Source organism: Pieris napi, chromosome 20, assembly GCF_905475465.1.
Source record: "Pieris napi chromosome 20, ilPieNapi1.2, whole genome shotgun sequence".
In the NCBI taxonomy this organism is placed as follows: Eukaryota; Metazoa; Arthropoda; class Insecta; order Lepidoptera; family Pieridae; genus Pieris; species Pieris napi.
In genome coordinates, this window is record NC_062253.1 from 6,036,434 (window position 1) to 6,057,513 (window position 21,080).

Genomic DNA, 21,080 nt, shown 5'->3' on the forward strand with positions numbered 1-21,080 from the left:
ATTGTGAATTGTTGCATAATTGGCTGTAAAAGCTATAGTGAACGTAAAGAACCAAACATAACCTTTCATCGGTAAGTAGCTTATTTTGTCACTACTCAGTAACTTCGTTCAAGAATTATTCATTCGAATGTGTATTTTGGTCAATAATAAGCAATCTTCAATGAATAAAAACTCTAAATACGCCATATGTCGATCATTCGCTATCTCACACGCTGTACGTCTGGTCAATACCATAGTTTGTCTACGATACTATCAATCTATTTCTCTGAAAATATGTGATAGTTGTGTGACAGAAAGACTAGATTTACTACGATATCGATTTATCTAAAATAAAAAACTTTAGAGGTGTCAAGGGACACCCGGATGGAACGAAATTCCTTTCGATTAATTTATATGTTACTTGGTATCATAACAGTATGATAGATTTTCTCGACACCAATCTTACGACGCGTCACGGCGGTCACCCATCCAAGTACTGACCTCGCCCGACATTGCTTAACTTCGGGTGATCGGACGAGAACCGGTGTATTCAACGTGGTATGGACGTTGGCGATAGCTAAATCGAAAATGTAAAATATAACAACTATAGCAAAAAGTGTCGTTACAACTTTTGGTCTTAATTTATTCCGTCTAGCCCCCTTTCGCAACGCTCGATAACATGGTTCCAACAAGACTAATTTAGTTAAGTGATTCCAAAAATAATTTTCATTTCTTATCCCTACAAAAAAAAGCCAACATCACGAGGTGTTCTCAGGCGGTCACCCATCCAAGTACTGACCTCGCCCGACGTTGCTTAACTTCGGTGACCGGACGAGAACCGGTGTATTACAATAGCAAATAGCAAAAAAGTGTCGTGACAACTTTTCGTAAGAATTTTTTCCGTCTAGCCCCCTTTCACAACGCGCGATAAGGAACTTCGTTCCAAAAAGCTTTTTATCCTTTTTGAACTCACCAGAATCAACAGGATCTCGATGCATATGCGAGCGATGAGGAGGTGCAGCACTTAAGGGCGCGGGCTCAGCTCGGCCAAACGTTCTAAGCGTCCCACTAGCACCAGTCCCCACTGACCCCACTGTTCCAACTGGACCCACTGACTTCACTGACCCTGCTGTATCTACGCTTTCACTGCAAACGGCGCCGCTTGACATACTAAATGTTGCATAGGGACTTATTTCATACATTTCTGGAAAAAAAATGTAAGGATGAGTTATGTCTTTTATTAAATAGTTAATGTAAAGGTTGAAAAGATATTGATAATTGAATAATTTGATTACATTTCAAGTCAAAGTCAAAAATCATTTATTCATGTAGGTAATTCTTTTTATTATAAATTAACTATTAATTACTTAAGATGTCATGTGGAACATGTACCCCATGGGTAATGGTTGCAGCTCCTTATAACCGTTGTGTAAAACAAAAAACTGGGCGATTAAAAAGAGTGGCGGAGAGTTTATTGCCAGTTCTTATCTTCCGTTCTACGCCCTTGATTTGAGAACTGGCAGTAAATATAAAATTAGAAGCATTTAATGTATATTTATTTTTTGACGTTCATAAGTGTACATTGTGTTACCTAAAATATGAATAAATTATTTTGTGACTTTTTAACTTAATTATCGTGGTGTTTTACACACTTTTCATACCTATCCTACCTAATTGTATTTTTATATATAAAATTCGTTTACCTTGCTGATCCTTCTTGCTAGTTTTTATAGGTGATGACGTGTAGACTTGTTGACAGTTTCGCCGGTTGTCTCTTTTCTCTACTGACTTCTCATCTTCAGATACACTGCTCGGCTCGTAGCCCTTGGTGAAGCATTTTACTCGGCTACTGAAAAAAATGACAGAAAAGGACATAGACGCTTTATCAGTCAGATAAAACAAGGCAAAGTTTTCCTACTTTACATAAGTACAGCATGATAAAAACATCTAATAATTGAACAGTATCAAATTAAAATTGTAATGTTTTTTTTAAATATCTATATAAATAATATTAATTGCAAAATATCTGGCTAAGTGCAAAACGCGAAGACGGCTGGACAAATTCGTGTATTTTTCCATACACTGTAAAGGTTTTTATGGAGAGAAAACATTTAGTACAATTATAGTTTTCTTAATTGTGACAAGCCTATATATATTATACATGTATAAATATTTATGATGTCGTATAAGTTGTTCTTTAACATATAATATAGCAAATCATTTTTATATAATACTAGCTGGCCTGGCGAACATCGTACCGCCTAACAGTCGATTCTTTATGTTTAACATACTTATTCTGCTATTCGGGACACCGGTCTAGCTAGTAAGATAAAAAAAAGAAAATTGATAAGACTTGTTGTACATTATGTCAAAAAACAATTTTTCACTCAATTTTTTTTAATTTTTCTCCGTAAGAACCATCCTCGTACTTCAAGGTATATTATAAAAAAAAATCAGACAAATCGGTCAAGCCGTTTTCATGTTATGTCGTGACAACGGAAAACGGGTTTCATTTTTATATATATATAGATCTAGAAAGAATATAAAATATGAAAGCTGCATTTTTTCTAATTCTTGAACTCGGACTTTAAGATTTCGTACTTCATCTGTTACCACTTACCTTCTCTTATACGCGACGACGGCGAGTAGCATGAGAGCTGTAACAAAGGCAGCTGCAGCCGCCAACAAAGCCACTCCACCGCCATTGCTCACAATGTCTTCCCCACCAGATGGAAATTGCGCTGGTGCTGGGATGCGTTCTAGTATAAAGCAAACGAGTAGTTACGGTCCTAATGAATAAGTTAGGTTTTAGCTGTACTAACAAATTGTAAACTTTTAGAGAGAAAATCTCTATATATATAATCGTTAGAGCTTAGGCTTAAAAAGAATATCAAATCTAATATATAAAATTCTCGTGTCACAATGTTCGTTCCCATACTCCTCCGAAACAGCTCGACCGATTCCTATGAAATTTTTAATGCTATTCAGTAAGTCTGAGAATCGGCTACTATCCATCTTTCAAACCCTTAAGTGAGAAGTTTTTGGGGTGTCCCACCCAAAAACATTTTTTGAGTTTTTAATTTTCATCTACCCTCTACGATCAACCCCTTTTTTTATTTGTTAAGAACTTATAACTGGAAATCTGAGGTTTATATAGAGAAAAATCACAGTCAGGGACGGGTAGCATAGAAAAATGTTCCATGTTGGTATGTACTAAGAACAAAAGCCTAGGTATTAAGTTGAAACGAAGTTCACGGGCCAGCTAGTAATCTTATATAATTAATTCAATATATTGAAGATTAATTTAAATATGGAACACAAAAGTACGTCTTTAGTGAGAACAGCAGAGAACAGCCTATGCATAAATATAGAGATTTTTTTACGTACATGAGATTATTTAATAACGCAAATTCTAGAGAAAATTAAGAAACATTAGTATAAATCAGAATACCCGTTTTAGATTAAGTTGCTTTTGTTTATTGAGATGAAACATGCGTACCTCCACCCTCAGTAAGTGTAGCGAAGTAATATGTTGCTGTAGTTACTCCAGCTGTAGTAGTTGCAACGATCCTTAAATGATACCAGGTAGCTGGTCGAAGAGTACAGAAAGTCACTGGATTAGCTTCCAATTCTACGCTCTCTGACTTCCAGGAAAACTCCTCAAACCCTCGGATGGATATGATGAAATGGATCAGTGGACAGCCGTTACAGTCCCAGGTTAGCAGGTTTAACTTAACACAGGTACTGTTTGTGTTGATCAGCTGCTTCTCAAGTGCTGCTTTTGATACTGAAATATATAAACTCTATATGATGAGGCTGAAGGAACTACAAAATGTCCAAAGATGTGGGCATTAAAGTAGTTGTATGGAAAAAGTTTGCGACGTTACGTGTAAGACGAGGCGTCGAATTAAGAAAAATAGTGGCACTACTGCCTTTTAGGGTTGGGTCTTAGATTTGTGTACATCTATTTCGTGATCTTTTTTTTCTCTAATATGCAAGAGCATGCATTCTGTCCTTACACACACCGTCGAGTTTTTGGGTTTAAAGCAAGTTAGTTTGCTCACGATGTTTCGTTCACCGTAAGTACAAGCAAGTTTTAAATCTATTGGTGCACAGCCGGGGATGAGAGTCGCAAGCCACTAGACTAACACTACTTTACGAGTAACAATGCATAATATGCATTGTTACTCGTAAACTATATTATAGTTTTGATTTGTTACGCGAGTACTTCGCATTTGTAGAAGTATAAATATATCTCCAAAAAAGATTTTTTTTTTCAATTATTGTTGGGTTTATTTAAGTTATTGTTGTGTGAATTGTATTGACTTCAAAGACCGCACGCAGTCTAACTCTGTAGAAAGTGCCGCACTTAATAATTATTAATTATTAAGTGCAGCACTTCAATTAATTATTAATTATTATTAGTAATTATTTATTGGTCAACTAACAGGTATTACATATAACATAAGCTACTAACTACTACTTATACACGAAACACTTCTTAATAGGTAACACAATATACATAATGAAGTTTACTGACAAAAACATAAACACAAAAAACCATTTAACCTTGAAAGTTGGCGTCTTATTCATAACATAATAATGGCCATACTTACATCCACCAGGTGTTGCAGTACGTAGAACGTCACTCAGTGCTGCTCCAGCATCTCCCATAGCTCGCAGCCTCACTCGGTAGGAGGCACCACACGCCAGTCCACGTAGTGCCGTACTTCGCGCTGCGCCCCAAACCCAACGGTACTGCCATGGAGCTTCACCTCGTGCATATTCTAAGCTATAACCTAAATATAAGATAGTCAAATAAATTACATAACGTTTTAATAATTAAGCTATCAAGCTTATATTATTAAAACAATACTGTTTTATAGTAAAATGTATAAGATAAAAATTAATAAATATTTAGGTTTAAATGTAGGAATTATTACCATTAACATTTTCGTATTGTTTAGTTTCTAGAATTCAATATTTTAATGCGATGTTGCCGCACTTATTATTTCTCTGAATATATTTAACTGAAACTATCAGGGGTTACAATTTACTGCAAATTTCAATTTATGTGCATAGGAATACATAGCAAAAACTGAATAATTGATTACTGACTATGAGCTCCAGAAGAGTCCCATGCAAGAAGTAGAGCGGTAGGTGATGCGCTTGTAAGGGTAAGACGTGGTGGTGATGGTGGAGGTAATGCCATCAACTCCCAAATACCGTGATCTTCACCCCAACGATTGCGAACTGTGCAGGTGTAGTTGTCTGCTAGACTAGGCTCGACTTCTGTAAAAAACGTAAAATTTTATACAATTAATGTTTATAATGAAAGTGTATAGATAGGAGTTATATATGCATATTTTCGTAAAAGTTCAAGGAATTTGTAAATAACTAAAAAATATTAAAACACAGAAAATGTATGTAATTTAGATTATGTTTGGAGACCAACACTAACTTAATTATCATTCAAACAGCACTTCTTTGGTCAATCACAGATTAATTTTACTTCCACAACAATTTCATATAACTTTTCACATTCACTTTCAACATCCTAAAGCTGTGAGTTACTTTCAAGACGACATCAATTTACATTTACCAAAACACCGTTTGTTTACATTCGACAACAAACGAATTAACAAACAAATATGGTCGCCACCATGGCATATTCCGTTCAACCAATCAGCGCGCGAGGTGCCTATCGTTTCACAATTTGACGATTTTACTTCGATAGATTATAATCTTCCGAATAATAATACGTTAAATTATAAGCAGTACGTTGAGTTCACAATCTTTCGATAGTTTATAATCTCGCGAGATAGATTACAATCTAACGGTATTTACAATTTTACGTTAACATGTACAAGGGATAGATTAAAAAAAATTATTAAAATGTACAAAGAAGTCTCATCTTAGTGCAATATGTTTTTGACATACTGTAGCCATACTTCGTGCCATCTCTATTCTGACTCTACCTACTATATTCTATGTTTTACTTGTGTGGTCTAGTTTTATTATGATAAACTTTACTTACTGTTAATAACAAGCACATGCCCCTCCATTCTTATTCGATGATCAGCATGAGGAGGTGGTGGTCGTCTGCGAGTCCAAAGTCGTGACACAGGAAGAGCTCCAGCAGCAATACATGAAATCGCAATTGAACTGCCTACAGGAACTGTCAAACGACGAGGGAATGAACTCACTTTAGCCCCACCTGAAATAGTTATAGTTACGATATCATATAAGCATTCAGTATTGATAAGATATATTTATAAAATTATATATTTTTATTAAGATATTTTATAAAATTTTACGACTTTAAAAAAATACTTGTATGTCTGTGGTATTCTTGGAATTGTATAAATAAACAAGACAAATTAAAATCAATTAAAAAAAAATAGGCTTCCTAAATTTCGTGTGTTTGTTCGTCCTCAAATGTATCGGAAACGAATAAATCATATCGAGATGTTCGTCTCGATTTAAATCAGCAAAATCAAGATATTTAAGAAGAATAAAGAGAAGAAGAAGAAAGAAAAGAAGAAGAAAAAGAAGAAGAAAGAGAAGTAGAAGAGAAAGGGAAGCTATCAAGTTTCATACAAAATAGGATGAGTAGTTTTTGGGATATGGATCCACGCATTTTGGAGGCGACGTATGCCAGGTAAATGTAATTTAGAATATGTTTTCCTTTCAATGGATATGTCATGTAACATTGTTTCAAATAATCATCATTTAAACTTAACTTTAGCGCTTGGCTTAGCAGCAACAATGGTGCTCATATCACCCTCCCCCGCGGCTGTAGCGGCTGACACCCACAATTCATAAAGTTGCTGCTGCAGTCCCGAAACAACCAATTGCTGCTCTTGATCCTGCTGACTGCTGGATATTGTCACCACTTCACTCTGACGACCTATCCTGTATAGACATTACGATCATTTATGAGAACTAAGCAACCGGGAAAGTAGCTCCTACGAAACGCTAAACGATTTGAGTTATGTACATTCAATAAAAGTTTTCCAGAAATCTACTTCTAACACTGATAGCTCTTTATTTGATCGGATTGTTGGTAGTTAGCCGTTAGCACAGCCGCTGTCTATACATATTTACCCAGTTGATACTACATCATTCTAGTCCTATTTTTAACTGTTTTAACAAATTATTCACCAAAACAAAAGCTATGCAGCCTTTATTTTTATTTATTACATTTTGTACCTAATTTACTCCTGCCGATGCCTGATAGAACAACTATATCTAACTGTGTCGTGTAATACATTCTTAAGAAACATTGCTTGACTAGCTGATATATCTGTCAGCGCTATGGTGCTGATAACCAATTTGCCCATTTGCCTCAATAGCCCCAGCCTTGCGATTCTGTAACTCACTTTTCGAACTCTCACATTCTTCTCTTTACACTCTTCATTCTGATAAACAATAAACTACAAGCTCCCTCCTTATCAGAATGCCAAATCGTAAAATGACCGCTTTACGACTGATTTGAGAGCGACCACCGCTGTAAAAACCGCTGTGAGAGTTCGAAAAGTGAGTTACAGAATGGCAAGGCAGTTATAGAGTTTCACACACCTTTGCGGGCGAGTATAAACACGATAGTGAAGTATTTGTCCGTTCTTCTGCATTGGAGGTAACCAGCTCAATATAACCGAGTCTTCTGTATGAGGAAACACCTTTACATCTGCAGGAGGCCCTGGAACTGTAGAAAGATGTAGATTGAGAACAGAATAATTTATCAGCTGGCTTGATTTATCCCATTGGATCTCATAAAATCTGAAATTACCATAGGGCATGTTTCGTTATTGGTAGTGAATTTAATTCGCTAAATATGTACGTACTATCATCGAGCGTAGCGCAGTATATATGTGCTGGGACTCCTAATCCAGCAGTGGACCGAGCAGCAATTCGCACCGAGTAGTTTCCCGCTCGCAGTCCGGACAACTGCGCCTCACCACTTCCAGCACGCCGGCGTTCCCACACGCCTGATGTATGTTCTACCGACTGGATCCATATTTCGAATTATTACAAAATGTGACGTCAGGCACAGAAGACTGGATACTGCTATAAAATAATGTAATTAAAGAAACAGATGTAATCTGTGGATACATAAAGGTTCTATTATAATTTACTTAAGGCTCTCAGTACTTTAAATATATTAAATTTGGGAAACTAATTTTTTGTCTGGAACAATCATAAACAAAAGACATAAGCCTTCCTCTTTTATTAATAACTAGCTGGCCTGGCGAACATCGTACCGCCTTACAGACGATTCTTTATTTTTTTTAATACTTATTCTGCTATTCGGGACACCGGTCTAGCTAGATAAAAAAAAGAAAGTTGATAATACAACAAATACATTATGTAAAAAAATAAAAATTTACCTTCACGGAACCCCTCCACTAACACTTGAACGTTATGATATGAATTTAAAAAAAATAAAGTTCAAATTGCCTTTAAATATTATTACGAATATTTTGTATGGGAATGTAGAAAAGTGTTGTTTTTAGACTTTTTCACTTAATTTTTTTTAATTTTTCTCCCCGTAAGAAACATCCTCGTACTTTAAGGAATATTATAAAAAAATAATCAGACAAATCGGTAAAGCCGTTTTCATGCTATGTCGTGACAACGGAAAACGGGTTTCATTTTTATATATATAGATGAGCGTTATAGGGTTTCAACTACTTATTATAAACTACTATACTGTATATGTATTGTTCACATAGTAGGTAATATCTTATTTCTCAATACTTAAATTTTTTTAATATTATTATTAAGAAGTGCCTACTACAAATTCTTACCCTATAAGATATCTCATATCCTATTAGCATTCCTCCCCGTTTGTCCAGTGGAGGTGATTCCCACCAGACACGGAGTGATTGAGATGAAAGTGGCTCACAGCGTACATGTTGAGGGGGAGCATCAGGTACTGAAAAAAACATGAAAATAATAAATAAAATTCTATTTAAATCATGTTATTGATAAATGCAGAATAAACCTCAATATAACCTATAACCTTTAATTATATGAAGAATATGTCTGGTGGAGAAATGAAGATACTGCTCTTCATCCGACCTAAAGGGATGATCCTCGACTAGTGTAGTGACTGGCCAGAAGAAGATTTTTTTTCTGATTCTACCAATATCACATACCTAGGTATAGGTCAAACTATTAACCTTCTTTTTTTGAACTCAGTTAAAATTAATGTATGGGAGCCTAACACCGTAAATATTAGGGTTTTTTGAGAAAAAATTTCACATTTCATGGAAGTATGAAAAATACATACCATCCTCTAAGGTTGTAGTGGTTAGGGGCGTAGACGCAGGTCCAGCACCAACAGAGTTATACGCTCTAACTGTGACGTCATATCTCGCGTGCGGTCTTAGTGCCCCGAGTCTTACACTTGCAGCTGCCCATCCAGCGACAGAAAGAGATAGAGATGCGTTTTCACCCCGACACCATATTGCATACCCTAAGAGCTCGCCATTCCATGCCTCTTGGCTCGGAGCCTGGAATTAGTAATAAAAAGCCACTTTCCAACAAAACTTCTTTAGAACTAAAATTTTCACTTGAAGTGCTTAACTGGTTTGATTATAATTAGTATGTATTAGGTAAAATATGTATATAAAGCGTACACGACAGCAAAAAACACAAAGGATTTTAGATAAAAACTAGTGGACCCCACAGACGTTGTCCTGCATGATATTTCAAGCTATTAGGATATTAAAGTATGAAAGTACCGACTGCAGCGCCACCTGCCGGGCTGATTTGTGAATCTAAACCATTCCCAGATCCCCTTGAACACACACAAAAAATTTCATCAAAATCGGTCCAGTCGTTTGAGAGAAGTTCAGTGACATACAAACTCACAGAAGAATTATATATATAAAGATACGCACCTGCCACTTAATAAGTAACTCGCCGGGAGCATCCGGTAGAAGCTCTACACCTCTGGGAGGTTCTGACGGAGCTGCAATATATTTTAATAACAAGTTAATTTTTCTTTATTAAGTTAGTTATTATTTTTAAGGTCAGTTATAAAAAACAATAACTTTATAATAGTTATATTAATTTATTTTAGCTAGGTTGAGTTGATTATATCGACAAATTTGTTTATCATATACATAAGAAAAATAATTTCTGAGAGAAAGAAATTATAATTCTTACAAATGGTTATACCATTATCTCATTAACTTTTTTCTATAATCAAAAATCCTACCTTCTTCTAGAGTATTCACAATGACTGAATCTGAATAGTCGCTGTCGCCGATATCGTTAACAGCTGCTAGTCTTAAAGCATAAGCAGTGGCAGGCCTTAGTCCTTCAACACGATATTCCAGGAGAACTCCTGACTCAGGATCTGACGATTCCTGCCTGAAACGTAGCACGACAATATATAACGTAGATAACGATAACAAAATTTGGATAAAACTACTAATACAACCTAGAATAGGCTTCCAGAAAGTGTAATCAGTGCACCATCTTTGAATACCGTTAAAAATAGAATGGATAGTTCCTCCAAATTTAAAAATACACGCGCATCAGCTTATTAGGCTGCTAGTGTGTTTATATACATAATAAATAAAAAAAACCTTGGAGAAATTCAGATATAATTAAATACCAGCATAGTTGGAGCGAAGTCTTCTAAACATTCGGATTTAATATTACCATAAAATTCTAAATATATTCACTTGTAGTTCTCGCGATCTACGGCCAGTAATAAAGCTTTATTGGTGCATCATTAAGTAATGTGAATATGTGGAATTTTAATAATTATATTGTGACTTACTTCTGAACAAGGATATCAGCGGGCAATTCTCGTGTAGGAGCAAGGCTCCAATCAGGCGGCAGCTGCGTGTGACCAACTACTCGATACTGTAAACGAAATGCACGGAGACGCGCGTTGCCGTCAAAACCGCGCCGCCACTGCACGGTTGCTGCGCGACCCTCGCGCTGTTTCACTGATAAGCCACGTGGGGCTTCCGGAAACTCTGTTAAATTAATATTTCATTCATAATAATAATTAAATAATCCAATATTTAATAGTGTACTTACGGCTTTCGGTTTAAATACCAGCCATAGAAGTTATACTTCTTCTTCTTCTACAAAAAAATTATTCTACGTTCGTAGAAAAAACTAAAAAAAACTAACAGTACAAAAAAGGTATTTAATACATAGAAAATTTTATTATAACGCATTATCTAGTTAAATAAAGTTTATTTAAACATCACAAAAAAACTAAAATGTTGACAATAGCTAAGGTTTTTTGTGACGGTGTGCGCGCGCATCGTAAAAATGTACTGTCATCATTTTTCCCTAAAGCGCATAACTTCATAAATATTAAATTAGAATCTGGAAAGTAATAACTAGTTTTTTTTCTACGACCAGCTAATATTAGCAGCAGGCTTATATTTTTATAGTAGAAATATTGCATTTTATGCGTAAACATTGTTTAAATAGAATCTACTCTATCCCTCTAAATATATATACAAATACAGGTATATTTAATATAAAAAACACCAACGGCCAGGCTAGGTAGCACCAACAATAGAAATTGTGTACTGAAATACGCCCTCATACAGAATTATGAGCATTTATACCTTGCACTGCCAGATATATGAGAAGCTCATCTCTGCCGTACGCGTTTTCAGCGCGACACCTATAAACGCCCGAGTCCCGTCGCTGTGCGTGCGCTATTGTCAGCTCAGAACTCGCTCCGCTTTCTGATCGTTTCTCTGATACTGAGACCCTAAACATCGATAAAAAAAGCTTTATTCATGACAGAAATATGATTGTGACAAAATTGATCTAACAATTATTCCGTGGTACATGGTGTATGTTTAAAACAATGTTTTTAGAAAAAGTAGTTTTACTGTTACGACTAATCAAACGAACAAAAGTAATTTTAGCTTAATTAATTAACATATTATTTGCTACATGTTAAATATCGACGACAAAATATGTATCAAAAGAAATTAATACGGCGCAATAATATATGAATATTAACAGCTATGCTTTTAATGCACTCATTTCATAAGATTCTTATTTTAGTCGGTTTATAAATAAAATTAGATTACTTTTCAAGTATTGTACTGATCATGGCATAAGTTATTTTACAAAATTAAGATTTACCTGTAAGTATTAAGGTCCAAAGGTCTCATATTGTGAGTCCAATGAAGTTGGATGGGCGAGTCACCTCGAGCAGCGCAAGATAGAGTTACAGACGCCGTTCGTCGAACTGACATATTGCGGGACGAGTACTCAAATTGTGCTGGCTCTGAAATCATAGAACATGTCAATGAAACAAAACGATGGATAGGAAAAAAAAGGGTGCGTGGACATAAGTACGCGCGTACTTATGTACACGCAGGAAGTTATAGGAATATATATGTAGGAAGTTATACTTCTTTGGTATTATTAAAAATAGTTTTTGATTGCATAAGAAATAATTAATTACAATTAAATAATAAAAGACTGGAAAAGAAGTCATTATAGTCAATAAAGTTCAGTTTACATTTGAAAAATTAAATAATTAAATATTTATTAATATTATATTTATATTTATTATTATTTTATAATATTAATTAGTATTGATTTAAATATTCAATTTAAATCACTTCTAATTATAATTCAGACGCACATATAAAATTCACACTTGATAATGAGAACAAAATTAAAACACGTGTTTTAAATGTAGAAACTCAAAGCGTGTGGATAAATATTATTTATATATATTATTTATATAAATACACAGTGAACAGAGGCGGCGTGCGTGCCAACATGCGCCACTAACTTCATTCTGTTAATTTTGTGTCACGGTGCACTCTCATCAATTTTTCATAACGCGCCTAAAGAAGTATAACTTCAAAAAAATGAGATTATATGCGAACTGTAGCTCCTTGGAGTATTTTTAAGTTTGTTAAACTTTGGCAAACACCGCAGAAATGTCCAAACAACTGTTTCAAAAATACTGCTCATAAGCGCAATCGCTTTGTTTCAAGTAGTCATAGTTTTAAGCGCGTAACAACTTGAAACTTTATAATTAAATATTAGCAACTTTCAAAGGGGCACATTGCCCGAAGAAAAGATGGCGGATGGGGCAAAAAGTCCTGGAATGGAAACCGAGGACCAGTCGACGAAACGTTGGAGAGCCTCTCATTAGGAGGACAGATGACCTGGTGAGGGAGGAGGGAGGGCGTTGGATGCAAAAACCAGCCGTACTGGAAATTTAGGGGCCTATATCCTAGTAGACGTCGACGATTAAAGTAGAACTACCAACCAACCAATAGTGCATGTGCCACACATATTTTGAATATATTGATCCATATAGGTCATTAGCCTTTAGGCCTACAAAAAGTTATTACGCCAGAAATCGCCAAACTCCGGCATTTACATAGACGTTTCTTCACAGAGGTATGAGGTACTTGTTCTTACCATTGACAGAGATAGTGATGATCTTAGACAGTCCTCTACCAACACCATTGTCAGAGCGGCACATGTAGCGACCTTCGTGCGTATGCGACGCGGAGAGCGCGCTTAATGATCCATTACCAAGCAATGATAATGCCGCTTCAAGGCCCGTTAGCGGACGAAAATCAGTGGGATTCGAACCTGAAACCAAAATGTATTAAGAAAGAGAGAGATATTACTAAAAAAAATTATATTATTATTGAGTAGTGTTGGCCTTGTGGTTTCACCGTGCGACTCTCATCCCTGAAGGTCGTAGGTTCGAGCCAATGGACTTTTTTTCTATGTTCGCATTTAACATTCGCTCGTACGGTGAAGGACAACATTGTGAGGAAACCGGCTTGCCTTAGACCAAAAAAAATAGCCGACGGCGTGTATTAGGCACAGGAGGCTGATGACCTACTTGCCTATTAGATTTAAAAATTATCATGATACAGATTACAGATTCAGAAATCTGGTTGTAGCGCCACTACTTTTTTTAAAATTATTATTTTTACCTTTTAATTTGTATATTTCTGCAATTTGGTGTGAGCTTATTAAATAAATAAATAAAATATAAATAAGTTACATATTTTACATGGCAATTATCATAGCTTGTATTTATTGTTTCAAATGAAAATTAAATGTTCTTTGAAATGCAGGTTGAAATTGTCTATTACCATGCCCTTTATGCCACGATATTTTCGGCTCCGGATATCCTTTTGTAGAACAATGCACTAGTATTGGAGTACCAAGCAGCGCAGACACGTCTTGCGGCTCAAACACCCATGACGGTGCAACTGAAAATATTAATTTATACTATTTTTTGCATAACTATTTTTACTAGATTGCGTGTATTTTGAAGAGTTTTGTGACCTCTATATATACAATACTTGTTATAAATCAGTAATTTTACATAAGATTACTTATATTAAGATTAAAGGTATATAACTTCCTCGTGAAAATAAATATTGATAAAAATGTAAACATTTATTTCGGTAGTATTTAAGTTTATCATATACAGACACACCATATAGACTTCATTATATAATAAGTAAGGATGGATTTTGTTTGAAATTTACCTTTAACAGCTAATCTCGCGGTGTGATTAACCTCAGACGCAGAGTTGCTTGCGACGCAAGTATATTCCCCGCTATGCTGTGACGTCACGTGGGAGAAAATCAGAAAACTGAATTCATCTAGAGATTTCTCTTGAACCTAAAAACAAGATTATTGGTTTACTATTAATATATTAACCAACTTAACCTTATTTTATAATTTTTGAAATATAATCTTCATAGGTAAAAGGACAAAGTCGGCGTTATTCATGCAAAAATATTTAAAACTGAAAAAAGTCAAAACATCGTTACAGTTTAAGTTTTGATTTTGTCAAATTTAAGCAAACAATAATAAAATGTAACGCTTCTATTAACGTGAGGGCTATTAACACGGGTCCGAGTACCGGTAAAACATTTTTTTCCAGATGTGCGAGAGAAATAAACGGTTCAATATTTTGCTCAATACGTACTCTCGATAAAAAAACATAGATTTGCTACCTGAAGGTTGGACGGTAGTGTCTGTCCATCTTTGAGCCAGGAGAAGTAGACCGGTTTGTCTCCAGAAGTGATGCCGCATAATACTTGTATAGAACTGCCTTCTACTAGGTCCGAAGGAAACGTAAAACCAGCTATTTTTGGTGGATCTGTAGCAAAACATAAGTATACATCTATCTAATGACAATTCAAAAATATGAGTCAGCAATACAGTAAAGAACGCAGCTAAATTATATTTACATAAATTGTCGTGATATTTAAATCAGGAATGCGTGAAATTTCCAACCCTAAGATCTTGCGTTCTAAGCCCAGCTGTGTGAATGTGTTTGTTTTATTTCTCGGGATTCCTTTGTTTAATTATGTTTCTTTCCTTCGGTATCTATTGCATCTAGCACTTCATATCTAATATACATGAAACTAACTTCTAACAAATATCTGAACGTCCTTCTGAGCATAGTGTCCTTCGGGTGATGAGACTCTGCACGAATAAAGTCCCGCATCAGAAGGTTCAGCAGGCCATAGAAGTAGTTCCCCACCAACGCCAGACAATGCGCGCCCACCACTAGCCGATATATCTGTCCCACCGCGCTGCCATCGGATCTCACTAAGGGGAATATTATTTCGGTATTTTTTGGGGGATTGTTATCTATAACCTGTACTCAAACTGGTCATATTTATAACAGCCTTGCGATTCTCTAACTCGCTTTTCGAACTCTCACAGCGGTTTTCGCAGCGGCGGTCGCGCTCAAATCAGAAACCGCTGTGAGAGTTTGAAAAGTGAGTTACAGAATCGCAAGGCTGGTTTTATAGAAAATTAGATCGATTCAGAAAAATCATCATCAACATTAGAAAACGACACAGAAATCACAGATTTAGTTTTAAATTGTAGTAAGGCTGTTTAGTTGATGGTTATAAAATATAATAATATTTTTTTTATATGAAACGAAAACATTAATGTTAACCTACAGTAGAAATGTCTGTCTATTTCTTTGCTTAGTTTTGAGAAATTTGTAGGGATGTATGGCATACGGAAATACAATTCTATTAAAATAAGACTATCACGTCCCAAGAAAATCCTCTATGTAAGAAATAATACTGTAATCTTACAAAGGATAATTTCATGCAATCTACTAACCTACAAAAAGAAACATAAGTAAAACTTATAATTTAACTAAACAAATGCACCTCCATCAACCTGATTGGGAATCCGGAATAGGGACAATAGATGGTCGTGTTTACTCCGGCCACTACGCGCACTGGGCTTATGTTGCGGATTGATGGCGGACCTGCAAAGAGGATTTTATTAAACTAAAAATTATTTGAAACACATTTCGCAAGGGTAACCAAAATAGATTTGGGCCTAGATGCATATGTTTTACAAAAAATTATGTATTTTTTGTGTCCAAGCAACATAGCACCTCCGTCCGTTTAACAGAGCTGTCAAATGATTCGGAGCAGTCGAAACGTTCAAAATGCTGCTATAAATATTTCGAATTCTTTGCGAACGCAATATATATAATATATTCGGTAGTGGGCTGATTAATAAAAAAAAGTTGTAAGGCGTTTATCGGGTACCTAATCCACATAAGGGGAATACATTTAAATATGGAATTATTAGTAAAAACTAAATTTTGTATATTTTATATACTAATAAAGTGTAATATTTGTCTGTTTTGTAAACCTTACGAGTATGTTCATCGTGTTTGTCATGTATTTTTAGAATATATAGATTGTAACTTATTCTGTTGAAAATGTATTATATATAATGTGATTTACTTTCTGTATGTAATGCTGTGGATGTTTTAGGAGAGTAACTGAAATGTGTAAAACATCTAAAAAAATCGCGCCGCCAGTTGTAGTTATTTAACATCATTACAGTGAATTTGTCTGTCAGTTGTTCTTTTGTAAAATCTTTGTAACTGACTTCAATTGTATTTTTTTTTTAAATTATGTTAATCATTATTTTTATTCCAAGAAATTAAAATATTACCGTAGACATTGAGGCGTGTGGAGTGTTCGACGGCGCCGCGCGAGTTGTGAGCCCGACATGTGTACCGTCCGCCATCTTCCGGCCGTACTGACGTCAGGTTAAGGTAGCTCACCACGTCTCCATTAGGACTCAGAAATTGGGTAATACTCCTGTAGTAAAATATTATCATATAAAATTAGCATATATATTAAACACAGTCTTCTATCTATTAAACCATAAATATTTGTCGTCCTCATCGGATAAAGTACCTATGTTTGTTTAAGAATAGCCCATGAGTGCATTGTATTGCATAGTAAAGTAAAAAGTAAAAAATCATTCAATCACATATTCAAATTAAAATTCAAATTCAAAAATCATTTATTCACGTAGGTAACACAATGTACACTTGTGATTCGTCATTAAAGAAATAAATACAAATACTTCTAGTTTTACGTTTACTGCCAGTTCTCAAATCAAGGGCGTAGAACGGAAGAGAAGAACTGGCAATATATACATAGTAAACATAGGTAACATAATGTACACTTATGACTTATAGGTAACATAATGTACAGTAAAGAAATAGATATTAATGCTTCTAATTTTACATTTTCTGCCAGTTCTCGAATCAAGGGCGTAGAACGGGAGAGAAGAACTGGCAATAAACTCTCCGCTACTCTTTTTAATCGCCATTTTTTTGTTTTACAAAATGTTTGTAAGGAGCTGCAACCATTACACCATGTCCCATGTTACATTTTAGGTAATTAATAATAATAACATAAATTAAAAACAAAGATTTGTTGATTTTACAAATAATATTAGAAAAAACCAGAACCTACTAACGAACAATCAAAATTTAAAGCAAAAAATGCAGCAGATAAAAACAAAACAAATAAAAGCGATGAAACAGAAACTTAAAAGAGACTTTTGCTTCTCACCTTTGCGGCGTATTATGTTCCTCAACAGGCTGCATATCCAACAACCAGGAGAAGCGAGGTGAAGGCGATCCAGAAGCAGAACAATGTAGGGCTACTGCAGGTCCAGGGTGTAATGCCTGTTCTATGAATGTGTAGTGCAGTTCCGGAGCCGTGTCTGTAAGATTTGTACAAAATAACTTTTTTACAATTTTTAAAGTGAAACTTTTATTACATCGTCTCAAACTTTTTCGTCTGTGTGTCGCATGTCGCGTGACGGTCAGCCGCGGAGTAGGGATAAAGTGAAAGACGCTCGTCATAGCAGCCAAGGCCAATATGGCGGTGCCTATAGTTCGCAGCAGCTCACCGTGTAGTGTGTAGACTATTATTTAATATGTGTATATAATCTAAATGATTGTTGAGTATTATGTATGACGTACTCTCTAAGACACAGAGTTCAATAAAAATATTAGTTGGAGACTTAGTCTTCTTTTATTATTTCCCATTACCATTCCAATTTTCCAAGTATAAAATTAAGATTGATAAAGCGATTTTTATACCCATAATGGAATATTATTCCAAAAAAATTTAGTTAAATGTCTATAATGTGAAAAAAAGTTTCACTTTTACCGTGGTTTCATAAAACCACACAATCCTTTTTTTAAATGTAACTAGCTGACCGGGCAAACGTCATTTTGCCATGTATATAATAAAAAAATAGGGGTTGATCGTAGAGAGGTAAAAATTTGGGGTTGTATGTATTTTTTAATGCTGTATCATAAAAAAATAAAAACAAAATTTAGGGGTGGACTACCCCTAACATTTAGGGGGATGAAAAATAGATGTTGTCCGATTCTCAGACATACCCAATATGCACACAAAATTTCATCAAAATCGGTCAAGCCGTTTCGGAGGAGTATGGCAACGAAAACTGTGACACGAGAATTTTATATATTAGATAAAAACTGTCGGTTTGAACATATGTCTGCAGTCTTCCAAATCGCTTAGCCACTCGTGTAATATTTCTTTGTCTAAATTGGTAATAAATGTTTAAGCCTGTTTACTCGTGACAAGTAGCAACCCATAATGTGACCCAAATGGAGCATTATGTAAAGCTTTATTATTCTTTTTTATACGAGGCATTTATATTCTATGAGCTTTATCTGTCTTTTTAACCTCTGTTGCCATTACTAGTAGGACAGACTACGTATTGATGAGAAAAATCGTGTTATTTATTTATACTTTCGTGTTATTTATTACCTTATTCAATACACATAACAAAAATAAAAAGTAGGTTACAGAAGTTATAAGGCAACGGGCGGCCTTATCGCTAACAAGCGATTTCTTCCAGACAACCCTAATGTGGAACAATGAAAAAGAAACACCTGCAGAGGGTAGAGTACAAGAAATGCAAAAATATTAACAAAACAAAACTCAAAATAACACGTTACTATAACTAAAATAAAGAAAAACTAACAATAATATTAAATAAAAATAGGTATAAACAAAAATTTAAAATACAATCAAAAGGATTATATATTTATATTAATTATTGTGACTCTGATATATTAATCTTTATTCAAATAAATTTACAACCAATCAACCGCAACTATTTGTATTCATATAACCCAGAACTAAAATGTGATCTTATTTATACACACCTAATAAACCTTTTTTAAAATAAATGTAATTCTCAAATAATGAAAGTGCGCGCGGCTCATAAATCAGTGCCGTCACAACAGAATCCAATCAGAGCATTCGTAAACAAAGAAGTGGCCGTCGTCCATCACTTCCAATGTGGTGCTCTCAAATAGAATTAGGGATAAGAGAGATAAAATGTGACTGATCGCTACGAGAACCAATTCAAAATGTTTTCTTCAATTATTAATGTTAATTGCAACAGGGACCAAACTTTAAATTTGTTTTGATTTTCTTTTTAATTATTTTACTTATTTTTAATTACTTTGTAGATTAAGAAAATTGTAAATATATACAGTAGTATACAGTACTTGGCTGTAATATGAAATATATTTAACAAAGAATAAATATAAATACAGATATTTATATATGTTTATCTTTATTTAAATAACATGCTCCTGTTTAAAGTTAGCTTAAATAATCAGACATTACCAACTTTATTACAATAGTAATATTTTTATTTATAATAATTTTTTATTGTCTAATTAAGTTTTAGTTTGTTAAACAATTTTCTTGCAAACTGATCTATGTTAACTTTTTAATATTGAATTGATGTAGGCATTTCAAAAACTTGGTTGACGATTCGAATTCTTTAGAGCCTTGCGATTCTGTAACTCACTTTTCGAATTCTTTAAAGCCTTGCGATTCTGTAACTCACTTTTCGAACTCACACAGCGGTTTTCGCAACGGCGGTCGCGCTCAAATCAGTCGTGATGCAGTCATTTTACGATTTGGCATTCTGATAAGGAGGGAACTTGTAGTTTATTGTGAGTTACAGAATCGCAAGGCAGAAGTCTAAGGAAATGAAAACGTGTAATAGTTAATAGTCCTAAAAGAGAATGTATTGGATAAATGAGATATAATTTAGAGGCATAGTCGGCTAGGGCGCGCAATGTGGACGACATTGGAGTAATGTGCTTGTATATCATGTCCAGCTCTATTACGGATGTTTGGTATAAGTCAAGAGAAATACAAGAAATAACTGAATATTGTATCCGTAAGAGCAAATATTCTATTCTCCCTTTTCTTTTCCCAAATTTTTGATAAAAGATAATGTTGACATTTATTTTTTTCCAATTCAATAATATTTTATAAACATACTAGCTGACACGGCAAACGTTGTACGAGTACATATATTACTTCTAGGAAACATTTTTTTAGTTGAATAAAAATATCTACTATCTCCTAAAATAAAAAAATAGGGGTTGATCATAGAGGGGTGAAAATTAAAGGTTGTATGTATAAAAGTATGCTGTGTCATAAAAATAAAAACAAAAAAATTTACCAAAATTAAAAAAAATGATTTTGGGTGGTTCACTTAAGGGTTTGAAAGATCCTTATTATTGAGTAAGATCAGACTTACTGAATATGCATAAAAAAAATTATAAGAATCGGTCGAGCCGTTTTGGAGGAGTATGGGTGCGAACATTGTGACACGAGAATTTTATATATATAGATATTATTGCTACACATCTCTTATCCAATTATGAAACTAAATGTAGTCACCGACATTTA

At 34.6% G+C, this 21,080-nt stretch overlaps 1 protein-coding gene across 1 annotated transcript in view; it reads right to left on the bottom strand.

Moving 5' to 3' along the window:
- Positions 1-21,080, bottom strand: part of LOC125059756 (Down syndrome cell adhesion molecule-like protein Dscam2) — a 129,564-nt gene that overhangs the window by 2,813 nt on the left and 105,671 nt on the right. The window contains exons 10-34 of the mRNA XM_047664305.1: positions 17,892-18,045; positions 16,978-17,126; positions 16,183-16,273; positions 15,410-15,591; positions 14,991-15,136; positions 14,517-14,652; positions 14,115-14,234; positions 13,423-13,599; positions 12,121-12,265; positions 11,589-11,737; positions 10,778-10,979; positions 10,208-10,362; positions 9,888-9,958; positions 9,275-9,497; positions 8,790-8,917; positions 7,827-7,989; positions 7,561-7,687; positions 6,722-6,894; positions 6,017-6,196; positions 5,098-5,271; positions 4,596-4,778; positions 3,479-3,766; positions 2,600-2,738; positions 1,683-1,828; positions 953-1,183 (exon numbers count right to left, since the gene is read on the bottom strand). Coding sequence (XP_047520261.1) covers positions 953-1,183; positions 1,683-1,828; positions 2,600-2,738; positions 3,479-3,766; positions 4,596-4,778; positions 5,098-5,271; positions 6,017-6,196; positions 6,722-6,894; positions 7,561-7,687; positions 7,827-7,989; positions 8,790-8,917; positions 9,275-9,497; positions 9,888-9,958; positions 10,208-10,362; positions 10,778-10,979; positions 11,589-11,737; positions 12,121-12,265; positions 13,423-13,599; positions 14,115-14,234; positions 14,517-14,652; positions 14,991-15,136; positions 15,410-15,591; positions 16,183-16,273; positions 16,978-17,126; positions 17,892-18,045 — 4,032 coding nt within the window. The remainder of the gene's footprint in view (positions 1-952; positions 1,184-1,682; positions 1,829-2,599; positions 2,739-3,478; positions 3,767-4,595; positions 4,779-5,097; positions 5,272-6,016; positions 6,197-6,721; positions 6,895-7,560; positions 7,688-7,826; positions 7,990-8,789; positions 8,918-9,274; positions 9,498-9,887; positions 9,959-10,207; positions 10,363-10,777; positions 10,980-11,588; positions 11,738-12,120; positions 12,266-13,422; positions 13,600-14,114; positions 14,235-14,516; positions 14,653-14,990; positions 15,137-15,409; positions 15,592-16,182; positions 16,274-16,977; positions 17,127-17,891; positions 18,046-21,080) is intronic.